Source organism: Nannobrachium achirus, assembly GCF_963921795.1.
Source record: "Nannobrachium achirus genome assembly, chromosome: 2".
Taxonomy (NCBI): domain Eukaryota; kingdom Metazoa; phylum Chordata; class Actinopteri; order Myctophiformes; family Myctophidae; genus Nannobrachium; species Nannobrachium achirus.
In genome coordinates this window covers 68785791-68801051 of record NC_137811.1, presented here as the reverse complement: position 1 = coordinate 68801051, position 15261 = coordinate 68785791, and the positions used below count along the sequence as shown (strand labels likewise).

Here is a 15261-nt window from a genome sequence, read left to right as displayed (position 1 = left end):
TGTGTGTGTGTGTGTGTGTGTGTGTGTGATATTTTATATATTTATATTAGGTCTATATTTTATTTTTGTACAATTCTGAAAACATCAGAATACCACCAAATGGAAAGTGGTAAAGTGCCTAACAGTAATGCAACAATAGGATGCAAAGCAGCCATCACACGACACGCGCACGCACGCACACACACACACACACACACACACACACACACACACACACACACACACACACACACACACACACACACACACACACACACACACACACACACACACACACACACACACACACAAAATATGTAAATAGGCTAATGGTCGATAATCTGACACCGGAACTATATCGATAATATGACAGCGGACAAATGCATCGTCGGACGCATTACACCGTCGGACCATGTCCATGGAATACTCGCTTCCGGTTCTCATTCAACGCGTTAGCAGTTAGCACACAGCTAGCATCCATCCATCCATCCATTCACAGCCGTTCCGTAAGTAAAGAGAATACTATCTATTCAATCCACCTTATATGTCAACCCCCACTAGACCCATCAGACCGAAACGTGTCCGTTTATAAACGGTTAAGAAACTTAAATTGACTGTTAGTCAGGTTCGGACAGTGTAGTTAGCAGCACAGCTAACAGCTAGCAGCTCAATGTAGCAGTTTTGACAGGTGACTGTTTGCACTGTAATCCAGGGGTCTTCAACATTTTCAGGCCAAGGACCCCTTAGTTGAAAGAGAGATGAAGCAGGGAGGGACCCCCACAACCTAGCACAATTATCAGTGTGTTTTGGATTCATGTCAATTTGTGTTTTCAGATATTTAACCACTTGAACTGTCAATACTTACAAAACATGACATTTCACTCTGTACTTAGTCTGCTCTTTTCCCCCTGTCCACCAAACCTCTTGGCTGAAAATAGCAGATCTACAAGCTCAAGTCACAACGCCTCGCAGCACTGTCTGCTTGTAGATCTGCTATTTTTGGCTAAAGTTCTCAGTTAAAAAGGTTTATATCACACAACGATTTGGAGGACCCCCTGTGGTAACTCTGAGGACCTCCTAGGGGTCCCTGATCCCCTGTTGAAGACCCATATCTACACTTCATTCACATGGAATTGAAGAGCGTAATAAATACAATCATAAATACAATCTACCTAACACACAATTGGATTGGTTGGATTGACATCTTTGTGCCAAAATGCATAGCCATACATACATGATCTGTCAAAAATGTTTTAAAACACAATGAAGCTCGAGAAATAATGTCCACTGGTGTTTTTGCTGGTCCTATTACTTACTGAAGTGTAATCAGTTACTGAATAGTAATGTAGAATAATAATTATAAATAAATAAAAATAATCATAATCAATCTTCCTTGACAAATGTAACCTTACTCCACTGCAAGGGTCTTCAATAGGGGGTCCGGGACCCCTAAAGCCCGTATCATAGTCGGGTCCGCGGTGGAAGGCTTTACACCGCGGTGTAGTCTTTTCGAGTCTTTTTGAGTCATGAAACTACAACGTTACATCATTCCTCACGGTGGAGAGCTTTCCACTGTGAGTCCCGACACATCTCTCTGTTTTTACTATCAGACAGGCAGGCTCTACACCCCGTTCACTGATTGGTCGACCTGAACCGGTCTAGACGGGGTAAAGGACTTCACAGTGGGCTGTGACTATGATGGCCTGCACTTATTTTCTGACTTGAGGTGGAAAGCTTTCCACCTCAAATTTGCGGTGGATAGGTCTCCACCGTAGACTCTGATACGGGCTTAAGGGGGTCCTCAGAGTTACTACAGGGGGTCTTCTAAATCTTTGTTTGATAGAATTTTTTTTCTCCTTTTTTTTTATATTAACCACTTGAATCCTAGCGTCCGTATTCTGAGAACTTTAGCCAAACATAGCAAATCTACAAGCTCACAACGCCTCGCGCTGCAAGGTGTTGTGAGCTTGTAGATCAGCTATTTTCGGCAAAGGCGTTTGGTGTAGAGGGAAGTACAGAGTGAAATTTCAATTAAGTATTGACGGTTGAAGTGGTTAAATACATATTCTGAAAACACAAATTGACATGAATCCAAAATAATCCAAACAATGAAACTATATGGAATCTATGAAAAAGGGGGTCCCTGGCCCTGCTTCATTGCTTTCTCAACTAAGGGGTCCTTAGCCTGAAAACATTGAAGACTCCTGCTCTACTGTCATTACACATTTTCCTCATTTTCATATTCCAATTCCAGATTATATTATACTCTATTACTGCCTGTACTGTAGAGTTAATAGTTATTAGTTCATTATTTTCTGTTTATTTTCTGTCATGTGGTAGAATCCTCTTTAGCAACATTATAATTAGGTTCAGGCCAGGGTTGTTTTAAAGCTGCAGTCTGGGACCTATTGTATTTGAATGAATAACACATTAGTTAAATCTGTATGGTAGCGTGTGTTAAAGTAACTTTCCTTGTCTACCCCAGAGTTTAACTCGGTTTCCTGCGCAAGTGCTGACAAATGCGTGTCATATCCTGTGTGTATGTTAGACATGACCTTCGACACAATCTAAATGTCTCAATAGAAGAGCAAAAGCATGAAGACAAAATACAACCATGTATTAGTTATATTGTACTAACATATGGGCGGCAGTGGTTCAGGGGTAGAGAAACCGTCATTAGAACTCAGAGGGTTCCCGAAGGTTTCCCAGTTCGATCCCAGGCTTTACCCAGAGTTAGTGTCGAAGAGTCCTTGAGCAAGTCTCTGAACCCCTAGTTGCTCCCGGTGAGCAGGTTGGTGCCTTGCATGGTTTCCTCTGCCATCGGTGTATGAATGTGTGTGTGAACTGTGAATGGGTTAATGTAATGCACAATCTCTGTAAAGCGCCTTGGATAAAGGCTCTATATAAATGCACCGGCATTTAACATAAACATACTCTACCATACAGATTGGACAACATTTTATTTTTATGCATGAAATAATAAAGTTACATAGTGAGTCTTTATCATATAACTAGTACGTTGATTCTGCAGTGGTTGGAGAATCATTGAAATGTCTAGACCTTGGCCTTGTGTCAGGTTAGGACACTGATTGGTCCGTTGACAAGCAGTACTACTGCCTGAAGCTTTTGAAGCCAGTATCTCTCCTCGTCAAGCAGGGATTCCATGTATGAGCGCTACCCAGGTTGGAATAAAAAGTAGAGCAGGGGTCTTCAATGTTTTCAGGCCAAGGACCCCTTAGTTGAGAGAGAGATGAAGCAGGGACCCCCACAACATGTTCATAGATTCCATTTAGTTTCATTGTTTGACAGCACAATCATCTGCCAGCATTGACACTAAAGGTTACCCGACTGCCCTTGGCAAGTAAAAAAAGAAGTCGGGCAGGTAAAGTTTGCTACTGGGTTGCCGGACCAGGCAAGAGCACATTTTGAGTAACAATAATGAGATCTGTGCCTACTTGAACGGGGCTAGTATTCCGCCTCGTCTCTTTCTATCTCACATCGCTCCCTCCTTCCCTCCCAAATCCATCCCTACACACACACACACACACACACACACACTGAACGAACGTGCAGCCAGTGGCTCATAGACTGTAAAAACACGTCACATCTCCGACTCGTCTGTTGTCCAGTGTTGCCAGGTTTTGTTTAGAGAGAAACAAGCAACCAGGTCTATGATTCTTTTCTTTTCTTTTTTTTTGTGTGTGTGTGTGTGTGTGCGTGTGTGTGTGTGTGTGTGTGTGTGTGGGGGGGGGGGGGGGGGGGGGGGGGGTTTAAGAAACGTCACCTTTCACTCTGTACTTAGTCTGCTCTTTTTCCCCTCTACAACAAACTTTCTTGCCAAAAACAGCCGTTCTACGCAGCGCGAGGCGTTGTGAGCTTGTAGATCTGCTATTTTTGGCTAAAGTTCTCAGAATATGGACGCTAGGGTTCAAATAGTTAATATATAAAAGGAGGAAAAAAAGCTTTTATCACACAAGATTTGGAGGACCCCCTGTTGAAGACCCCTGAAGTAGAGTGTAAAAGTTACAGATTGGAGCTTTTATTTCAGTCTTCTCTTTCACAGAGTGCTGAGTCTTCCTTCCCTGGCTGCTGACTGGGGACTGACGTCATGACGCTGTTTCATTTCGGGAACTGCTTCGCCTTGGCTTACTTCCCATACTTCATCACATACAAGTGCAGTGGACTGTGAGTGTTTGCTGCTGCTGGTGACACGAGGGCTGTCACAATTATTACATAATCGTCTAATCGTGATTTGTTTTTGACATAATTGTGATTTTTTTTGACATAATCGTCATAATCGTTTCCATGTTGAAAAATGTTCATACATTTAAAAAAAGGTCAAACATAGTGGAAATAGCAGATCTACAAGCTCACAACGCGTCGCATCGCAAGTGTAAAGTTGTCAAATATGTCAAAAATCTCTTTGTATATTTAGGTTATGTGTCATATCTGACATGTGCAACTTCAAAGCCTAAAAGCCATGCAGAAATGTAATTGTCAACGACAAAAACACAATTAAATTGTTAATCGCAATTATTTGAGCGAAAATTAATCGTCAAGTAAAATGTCAAAATCGTGACAGCCCTAGGTGACACTGCTGTTCACGGTTAACTGACCTTGGCTTTCCAGCCACTTGTCATTGTCCCATAGGGTGAAAGTTCATTTTCAGTGTGCTTTATTGGCAAGAAGGTTGAGGTCAGTGTCAAACCATTCAGTAAATAGCTATTATATACATTTGTAACATTTATAAATGACAAAAACAATATAGCTTATACCACTTAAGCCCTACATACTTTGTCATACGACAATAGCAAACATAGCCAATCTACAAGCTTGCAACATTTTACTTATAGTGACATGTTGTAACTTGTAAGTTAACTAGATCTACTATGGAAATTCTCTAAAATAATATCAAATACCTGGAAAACGTGTGTAGGGAATATGGATGCACATGCTAAAGTGGTTAAAAAGTATTGCTTTCATTCTTTTTTTCTTTTTTGTTAATTTTTGTTTTGGTGCTTTTATGCCTTTATTTGACTGGACAGTAGACTGACAGGAAATGGGGAGACATGGGGAGTGACGTGCGGCAAATGTCGTCCGGATCGGGAATCGAACCGGCATCAATGCCTATGTGGCAATGCCTATGTGATATGCGCCTAGACCAGTAGGCCAGCGGGCGCCCCGAGTATGGCTTTCTCAAAGGAAATGATAGCCATGTTGATTTCAAATTTCCACGAAGAGAATAAGAGGTCTAAGGGAGATGAGATAAGACTAATTTCCTTGTTCTGTTGCAATATGTTATGTTCTACCCCTGTACACCCTGGAGTGTCCCTTGCTAATCTGCTTTGTGTTGTAAGAGATTTGGGTGGGGGTCCGCTGTCAGGCAATCCTCTTAGTGCTGTGTGTGGGGCATGCACAGGAGTAAGACTGATATGTGTGGACGACGGGTGCTTTAGTTTAGCTGTATGTAATTATGTGTGTGTGTGTGTGTGTGTGTGTGTGTGTGTGTGCGTGTGCGTGTGTGTGCATGCGTGCGTGCGTGCGTGCATTCAGTTCAGAATACAATGCGTTCTGGAGGTGTGTCCAGGCAGGAGCCACCTACCTATTCGTACAGCTCTGTAAGGTGAGTGAACTACGATCTCCTGTCAATATTTTAGGATGTTTTTTTAGACACCGGGTGATTTTATCGGCTGATAGTGGCCTGTCACAGATATATCGATATCAGCGTGATGAGCGCATACATTGCAAATCCTTTATTACTGTATATTCATACTTGAACTTCTGCCTTGAAAGTGTGTGCAAACTTAACTTTGAGGGTGAGAGTCGAGAGATGGGAAGATAAAGACTTAATTTAGAAGTCTCAAACATTGGATTCATTAGACCCCGGGCCCTCCTGGCAACTATTTACTTTCATTAGTCGATTCATTTATAACATGGTAGTAAAATTATATAATATACATATCTCGGAATTGCTCCTCACAATTTATCGGAACCCAAACAGGCAAATAGTTTAATAAGGTTCATCCAGCTGCCAAGGACATAATCATGTTATAATGTAGAACAAAGACAAACGTTCCCTTTCACTGCAGATGTGAGTTGCACACTAATAGAAATATTAACTTAATACATCTTTAAATGATTGTTCAAACAAGTTTATTTTATACATTTTCTCTTGATGGATGAATCAATTATTTGATGAAAGGTTCACCCCTATTTGTTTGGATTAAAACCTGTGTGTGTGTGTGTGTGTGTGTGTGTGTGTGTGTGTGTGTGTGTGTGTGTGTGTGTGTGTGTGTGTGTGTGTGTGTGTGTGTGTGTGTGTGTGTGTGTGTGTGTGTGTGTGTGTGTGTGTGTGTGTGTGTGTGTGTGTGTGTGTGTTGCAGATGCTCTTCCTAGCTACGTTCTTCCCCACATGGGAAGGTGGAGCCGGGGTTTATGACTTTGTCGGGGTGAGTGAACAACAGCAAAATAGTCAACGCTTCAATCGTTTGAAAAGATACTGTCTTTTTGTTAATGTTTTTATTATTTTAACACTCTTGTATGATGTTGTAGGGCATTAGTTTACGAAAAAGAAAAGAGAAGATACAAGGTTTACCAGCAACAATATAATACACATATTGGGGCAAAAATGTAATGGTTTATGGTGTGCATTTTAATGACGTGTATCTGTAATGCGTTTGCCCATTGTAAATCTTTCCCCTTGTGTGTGTCTGCGTTCCAGGAGTTCATGAAGGCCACAGTGGACCTAGCAGACCTGCTGGGCCTTCATCTGGTGATGTCTCGCAACGCCGGGAAAGGAGAATATAAGATCATGGTGGCTGCGATGGGCTGGGCCACGGCAGAGCTGGTCATGTCCAGGTACACTCAAGCAGCTGTACACAACAGATGTACTCAAGTACCGTACTTTAGTATCGTTTTGAGTAGGGATGGAGCTCGAAACTGGAGCCTGTTACATACTCGATAACACATTTATTGAGTACCCGGTATCAATAAGCCTTGGGCTTATCAAGCCTGTTATCGAGCATATAGCGTGACATGACGTCATGTTTAAACAATAAAGACAAGAGGTGATCAAGAAATTATTACAGTACTATTCCTAATATAAAGCCATTTAACACTTATTGCACATTAATGAATGGTGGTTTTAATGATAGGCAAAAGATTTTTTACTTTTGTTAATTGTCATCTTCATAGATGGTGGTCAGCCACAAACGCAGTCACAACAACTTGCCAATAATAAAAGATACTGTACCAGTTCTGTTCAGAAAATACATCTGTCCACAAAATATTAGAACACGCTCAGTAGTGAGCTCGATAAAAGCCCGGCTCAGCAGGATCGATAAGGTGCTCATTATCAATAAAAATGTACAAGCTCCATCGCTAGTTTCGAGGCATTTTTACTTGATCTGAGTATTTCCAATTTTCAGTACTGTACTCCGCTACATCTCAGAGGCAAATGTTATACTTTTATCCACCACAATTATATGAAAACAAAGTTACTTTGTAGATTTAGATCATTATTACAAAACATACATTACCCACTTCAGCGTCTGCAATTTCGGCCATATGATAATAGACGATCTACAAGCTCACAATGTGTTGCGATGCAACACATTGTGAGCTTGTAGATCTGCTATTTTTAAAAGCTCTTTATACATTTGAAAACATATGAAATGGGACATTGTGCATAATGAGAAAGTTTTACTTTTGGCACTTCTAAGACGAGTACAGTTGGATTTTTTGACATTTGGATTTTTAGTCATGTAAATTTAGAATTCCCGACTATTAGTATTTCTACATTGCAGTATTGATACTTTTATTTGAATAAAAAATGTGAAAACCTTTTCCACCACTGCACAGATGGATGAAACGCACCACGTTTCTCTGTGTTACTCATGGTTTTGCATTCCAGATTTGAATAACTGAATGGAGGTGTGGTGTTTCTCTTTATCATATTCTTTGGAGACATTTGGTTGCTTTCAACTATTGATTTTGACATTTTAAAGTTTGAGAACTTCTGATTTAGACCAAAATGCAGGTTTAAATGGATTCTGCAATGAACCTCTGTATTAACGATTAAACAGGATTGTGTCACGATATATACGATACGTCTAAAAAGGCATATCGTGGAGACATTGTATCGTCTCAACGATAAGTATCACCATATCGCCCACCCCTAGCGTTTAGCCTCCGTAAAAAGACAGATTCTCTTTTGTCATCATCGCTCCGTAAAGAATACATTCTCAATTCACTTTTGATGGCTACAACATATCTGCATGAGCGGGGGACAATCAACTTTTTCAAAAGAAACCAGTTTCCATGAGGATGATTTGTAAAATCCCGCCATTTCTGATTTCTTTGTGTAAACGTTACTCTTGATTGTTTAAAACAATGAAATTCAAACTCTTTTGAAAGTCAATGTATGTGACTCCAGTGATTCTCAACCTTTTTTAATTTCATAGACCCTGTTTGGTTTGCATTGGCAGTCCACCACAGATCCCCATTTTATACTCCTCTGGGGCACCAATCTACACTGTAAACTCCTCACGGGTCCATTTGGTTACTAATTATCAACCATTTAGCAGCCGTTTTGTCATTGTGACTTGGCCGCTCCAGTTGTTCTATGTCAATGGAATATATTATGGTATATCTTTCTCTCCTCTCCAGGTGTCTTCCTCTGTGGGTGGGAGCCAGAGGGATTGAGTTTGACTGGAAGTACATTCAGATGAGCTTTGATTCCAACATAAGTCTGGTATGAGCCTGTTCTCCACCGCTGCGCTTAGCTTTTCTCCAATGCTCTCCTCAACTCCACGGATAACATTTTATATAAATATAATTGAGTGAAATTATGTAATTCAACCAGTTTGTCATTGGGATATGTACTAAGGGATTGTGTGTGTTCATGTGTAGATCCATTACATCGCCATGGCGGCAGTGGTGTGGATGTTCACGCGCTACGACCTTCCAAAGACCTTCAGGCTGCCCGTCACCGTGCTGCTGGGTCTGTGTGTGTACAAGGCCTTCCTGATGGAGTAAGTGTTTCATAAAGCACACACACAGATCAATTATAATAGAGCACATAGAGTGCACTGCTCCTGATGGAGTAAGTGTTTCATAAAGTACACACAGCTCAATTATAATAGAGCACATAGAGTGCACTGCTCCTGATGGAGTAAGTGTTTCATAAAGTACACACACAGCTCAATTATAATAGAGCAGATAGAGTGCACTGCTCCTGATGGAGTAAGTGTTTCATAAAGTACACACACAGCTCAATTATAATAGAGCACATAGAGTGCACTGCTCCTGATGGAGTAAGTGTTTCATAAAGTACACACACAGCTCAATTATAATAGAGCACATAGAGTGCACTGCTCCTGATGGAGTAAGTGTTTCATAAAGTACACACACAGCTCAAGTATAATGGAGCAGTGAGAGTGCACTGCTCCTGATGGAGTAAGTGTTTCATAAAGTACACACACAGCTCAAGTATAATGGAGCAGTGAGAGTGCACTGCTATATCGGATCAATTACAACTACGTACTTGTCCACTGATGTCATGAACCATTGAGCTACTTTAGTTTTTTGTGTCATCATTATCAGTTAACATGGGTTTAAAATGGAAGGTTGGATAAACCACTAGCATATTTCAAGCAATCTTCAAGGGCCTTTAACACTTGGGTGACTGAAAATAAAAAACTACCACTACGCCTGCATTTATCGTTCATTTTGACCGTTAGATTCTCTCCCTTTTGGCCCAGGAGCGCAACACTTCCTCCCCCTGCTGCCAGCGGGGGTTCTATTGTCTTCCGAATTTGAATTAGCATTTCAATTGACCTCTCAAATAGCCTACTCTCGCTTTCAATGTTAACTTCATGGTTTAGCAGGAAAAAAACAGGCTTGGGAAAATGACACTAAGTTTGTAGCATGATCTTACTTTTAATGTCACTGGTTTAATTTCGTATCGCTTCGCAGCGCAGCCCAGCATCCGCGCCGAGTTATAGCTGATTGTTGAGTTTTGAAAGTCATTTTAAAACAGTTCGGTTTTGCATGCAGGAATAAATCAATGATCAGCGTCTTTGCGCACAGTGCGCCATGCAGTTTGAGTGGTTATAGACACGTTTGTTTATCCAGAAACATATCTTTTATGGCTTTGTTTTATTTACGATTTGGGAGATTCAAGGCCAACACAGCGGGGCGCACCGCGCTATTGATTATGCGGTGAAAGGCAAGGTTATGTGATGTCCCGACATCACGCACGCATGCATGCATGAGAGAGAGAGAGAGATATGCCTTGCGCTGTAGACCTATATAGGAACGAACGCATGCATGGTTCGATCGTGGACGTGGTATAAAAAAGTATTAAAAAAAAAAAAAGACGTGGAGAGAGAGGCAGGTTCCTTTCATGTGGGAGAAAGAGAGAGCGTAAAATGAAACCAAATGGACCTGTATGGTTCCATTTGGCTTAGTTTTGTTCATTGACAATATAGGGTATTTTGTTACACAAATAGCCAATCTTCTACAAGCTCACAACGCCATACGAAGCGAAAGAATTACGCCAGTAAAGAATGCAGGCTTTCTCTAAAGAATGTAATCCCATGACATCAATCGATTGAAACATCTATTTGAAGTTAACAAATGGTAATAATAATAATAATGTCGCTACACAATAGTTTTTACAGTTCACCTTTTTTGAAAGAGAGAGAGAGAGAGAGAGAGAAGAGAGAGAGTGTATAACGTTACATCATCGCGGGACGGAGATAAATTATGCGTGATAATGATAGGCTACAGCTGGGGGTCGGGTGCCCACTCCTTCTCGTCCCAAACTGCTAATAAAATAGCCTAAATCAATCATACAAGGCAGGCATATACGAACATACAGTACGTTGGATATTTTAGACACAAGTTCATACTCTTCTTGGACCCCGAAAACTTTAAAGGTAGAAATGGCTTTTATTCACTTTCTCTGTAGTCTTGTTGCGCTGACGACACCTGGTTTGTGCTGCGTGCATTTTTTCACTTGAGTTGAGAAACAAACCGCTTCAATATGATGGACATTATGTAACATTTTGTCAACAATCTCTGAACCTTTGGAGTAATATAAAAGTTCACTTTGACACTTATTTATAGGCTATCCATCGCGCTGTTCAACTCCAACAGCCTCGCCAAACGTTTGGCTCTAGAATGAAACCAAATGGACCCGTACGGCGATAACGCGCGATAACAATACAATTGATACATTGATATTAGGCTATCATGATTATTTTCAGGTATAGGGTTAGAGGGTTATAAAATAAAACATTAGTCAACATTTAGTCATGTTATCTTTGCTGACAGTGAAATGTAAATGATCCATTAGAAGCAACAAAGGCGCACTCCGGGTGGGCTGGAGGTGTGAAGTCTCTTCTGCTTCTTCTGGGAGGGGGAGAAAAAGGGGAGAACGGTCCTTTCTGCCGATAATAGCCGTCAGAGTGGTATAATTGTATTTTATTTCATAATTAGGAAACGTTTCAGAAGGGGAAAAAAAACGAGAACATATATCTTGAGTATTTAGGAAAAGTCATGGAAGGGGACATTTCTGAGACCTTCATGGGGAGAGTTATTGCACTTTGAAATCTCAAAATCGGCCTAAAGGACCGGTTAGTCACCCGTGTGTTAACTAATCTCAGCCCAACTATCCTCAGTTCCTCACCCAACAGAAACAGAATACAGCCATTTCCCTTCCCCTATATTATGTTTGTACACCAGTAGATGGCAGTGCACACAATGTAACCAGATGGACCTAACCTACAGGCTGGGTGGCACTTGTCAGCAGTAGTCCGTGTTAGGCAGGAGGAGTAGGGTGAAGGCTCTACGTCCTCCCGGTGGGGGCTCCTACTGGCAGGTCAGTAGGATATAACAGCAGTGATAATACACAAATGTGTGTGGGTAGGAAATAATTGACACAATGACTACATTTGGGAGAAAAGGTGTGTAAAAAATAAAAACAAATAAATAATAAATTACAGAAATATTTAAGTTGAGTTTTGTAGTGAAGTCAGTGGGGCTCTGATCAGACTGAAAACATTGCATTACTTATGTAATCATTTACCGGCATGACAATACATACAGCAGACTTGTAGTGGAACTGTGGGACCAAAACCATAACATGTATTGACTCATATTGCACGTGTCGCGGAATTCTGATCAAAAAATAATAGACTAGGCAATTAGGAGACCAGACAATATTCTAGGTGGTGATGGTTCTGTTTATGTACATGATATCATGTGGGAGAAGTGTGGTATGTGGCCGATGTGGCCTCCATATATGTGCATTCCCATATGAAGTCCTGTTAGATATGGGCTTAATATTGATGACATCAGGGAACTCCATATATGGGCATGAAGGAGTCTGTTAGTGTGACATCACAATGAAACCAGAGCGTGATGTCAGAGCAGCAAACCCATTCTGTTAGTGGTTCCCCTGACATCACAGTGATGTCAGAGCGGCAAACCCATAGACCGTAAAAGAAAGTGTACACGTCCAGACGGAATCGGCATGTGCCGTTTCACATACTAAACTGCGATACCATAATATCTTCCTCACACGTCCTGTCTCTCTGTCCAGGTTATTCGTCCATGTCTTCCTGCTGGGCAGTTGGACCGCCTTGTTGGTGAAAGCTGTCCTCACCGGATCCATCTCTCTCTGCTCGCTGTTCCTCTTCGTCACGCTGGTCCACAGCAACTAGACACGGCTCAGGAAGCTTATAGAAGACCGCTGGTTTCCACTCATGGACCATGGAGCGTATTCACGTGACCTGCCCACATGCACCAGCTTACCCCATTAATAACACACCTTTTTTTTTTACGAGAGACTCTGAGAACCGGTGAAGTTAGCTGGTGTAGTGTTTGTAACTTTCTGTGCGCTCGGTGTGACATGTTTGGAGGGCATGGTTCTGTAGTGTCGTGTGATGCTGTCTGCCGCTGAAAATAGCAGATCTACAAGCTCACAACGTGCTGCGATGTGAGCTTATAGATGACCATTTTTGGCACATAACACTGTATGATGGAGCATAAATGAAGCAGGTTGCTGTTTTTTTTTTCGGACAAAATATCCCCTTACAAAGCGTAAGAAAGTAGTCTTTTTTTAATAACTTATATTTGTTTTCACTTTTCAGTATGCTTTCTCAAAATGTGTGTGATAATAGTGGAATTATTAGTTAAGTTGATGAAAAATGAAAACGGCCAACAGTTGTTCCTTTTGACCAGTTAATAAGTACTTATGATTATGATCTATGCTGTAAAAGAAAACAATGGGACCATGTAGGCCTCTCCAAAACTGTCAGTATTTCAGGAATTGTGGATTTGGCAAAGATGTACAGCCTCTTCTATTTTTTATATTTTAACATCAAAGGCATTTGAATGCATTGTTTGCCATGATCATGTGCCATTGTCTACAATAAGTTCTTGTTTCAGCTTAAAACAAAAAAGGAAAATATTAATTTAAGAGTGAATGAGACTTGTATAAATGAGGACAGGTTGGACGTGTCTTCTGGAACTTAATAAACATCTGTTTGTGTAAACACCTTGTTGAAGGTCATTTTTGACCAGTAGCTGTACTTAATATCGACAAGTCATACTGTATTCTATACTGTACACTCGGAGAAAGGATGGACTAAAAACGGTTCAGGTTTGCTGACAGTTTCTTATATCCCCAAAACAGATATTTAACCATTTTTAATCTGGCATCCCTGTTTTGGTCATGTCAATGAGTGAAAATGTCAAATATCCTGAAAATAGATCTACAGGCTCAATGCTATTAAGGCTATTTTTGGCATATCATGGTTTGACGAAGTTAAATAAAAAAGGGCTTAAATGGTTAAACTGGTTTTGCCGTGAAATGGACCATGAGAGATTGTTAATGTCAGCCAGCTACTACTGTGTATGTTCATTATGTTCTGGGAGGTATTAACACCCTTGTCTAGTGGTCTGAGAGAAAAGCACTATGCAAGAGACTGATAATGCATGAAATGTAAGAACCGTGCAATGTATTGTTACACAGAACTAGGGCGCCTGCTACACAGCTGGATATTTCTGAAGCTAGACATTTCTTTTCTGCAATTGGGGCTTGCAGCCACACAAAGCTGGATATTTCGGCCGTGAAACTGGATATTTTTGAAACCGGATAAATAAGACATTGATTGAAACACATCCGATTCACTGGATCTGTGTAGGCATGGAACACGCATATCTCTGAAGACTTTACTGTGTGTGTGCTTGTCCCCCTATTGGAGGTCTGGGGACTCAGATTATTTTTGACCTAGATATCTTTGTCTTGTGGACCTAGATATTTTTTCTATGTGGATATCTGAAATCTGGGATATATGAAATATCCAGATTCGTCTGGCCTAGGCCTTAGTTAGAATGGCAGCAGAACCAGTTTATGTTGGTCATAGGCCAACAGTAGAAGACTGCTGGGGTTGTAAGTGAAATATGTAGTATATATTCTTGTACTGAAACAAGTGTTAAATAGCTCTACATTACCATAGCTATAGTGTTGTTTACTAAATTTGAACTGGAACAATATAATAATCTAAAATTGAAGCTGAGATTTTTGCTCTCATTAGATATTCTGACCTGAAAATGTATGTTATGTTCTGGAGCTGTTACTGGACAAACACTCTATAGCATCATTAATATGAAAACATATAGAGCTTAACCTTTTTACAGAAACATAACGTATACACCCTTCAAGTAAAAAAAAAAGAACTGTCAGAAGAATGTTAAGCCTTTGAAAATTAACTTTTCACTGAACACATGCTTGCTGGCATAAGAGGGCTCTCGTAAAGCGAGCCTATGTGGACCAATCACATGCTTGGTGGAACAAAATTATTAACACAAACATGGAAAATATTCATCCCAGCTGGAGAACCTTCACAATGAGTGACCTCGGCTCCCCAAAGAGCAATGCTGCAATCCACAAGTTGTATCTGTAGGAGTAGGAAGACCAACTCCGTCCCCTACCACTGCAGATGGGTTGTTAAAGCATCACATACAGGGGCGTCACACCAAATTCTGGCCACTGGGTACAAGGATTCACTGCGGGCCCCGCATGAATGTTAACTATTGAAAAATAGCAGATATACAAGCTCACAGCGCGGCACCGAGTGCCGCGCTGCGAGCTTGTATATCTGCTATTTTTGAAAAATCGTGAAAATGTGTGCAAGAAACCTATGTCAAGGACCCCCAAGATGATATGTATTTGGCCACGGACCCCGATATCAAAATATTTAGTTCCAGGGA

The 15261-nt window shown here is 40.9% G+C and overlaps 1 protein-coding gene across 2 annotated transcripts; it reads left to right on the top strand.

Moving 5' to 3' along the window:
• The first annotated feature begins 397 nt into the window (after nt 1–397).
• Nucleotides 398–13579, top strand: tmem147 (transmembrane protein 147). Of its 2 annotated transcripts, none has more exons than XM_080738693.1 (8): nt 398–489; nt 4043–4164; nt 5533–5602; nt 6363–6428; nt 6701–6837; nt 8647–8731; nt 8890–9011; nt 12587–13579. In XM_080738693.1, exons 2-8 carry the CDS (start codon nt 4088–4090, stop codon nt 12705–12707), a joined length of 678 nt encoding a protein of 225 aa, XP_080594819.1. In that variant the 5' UTR covers nt 398–489; nt 4043–4087; the 3' UTR covers nt 12708–13579. The 2 variants fall into 2 exon arrangements, with proteins under 2 accessions (XP_080594819.1, XP_080594818.1); XM_080738692.1 differs by having other exon boundaries at nt 419–485.
• The last annotated feature ends 1682 nt before the right edge of the window (nt 13580–15261 follow it).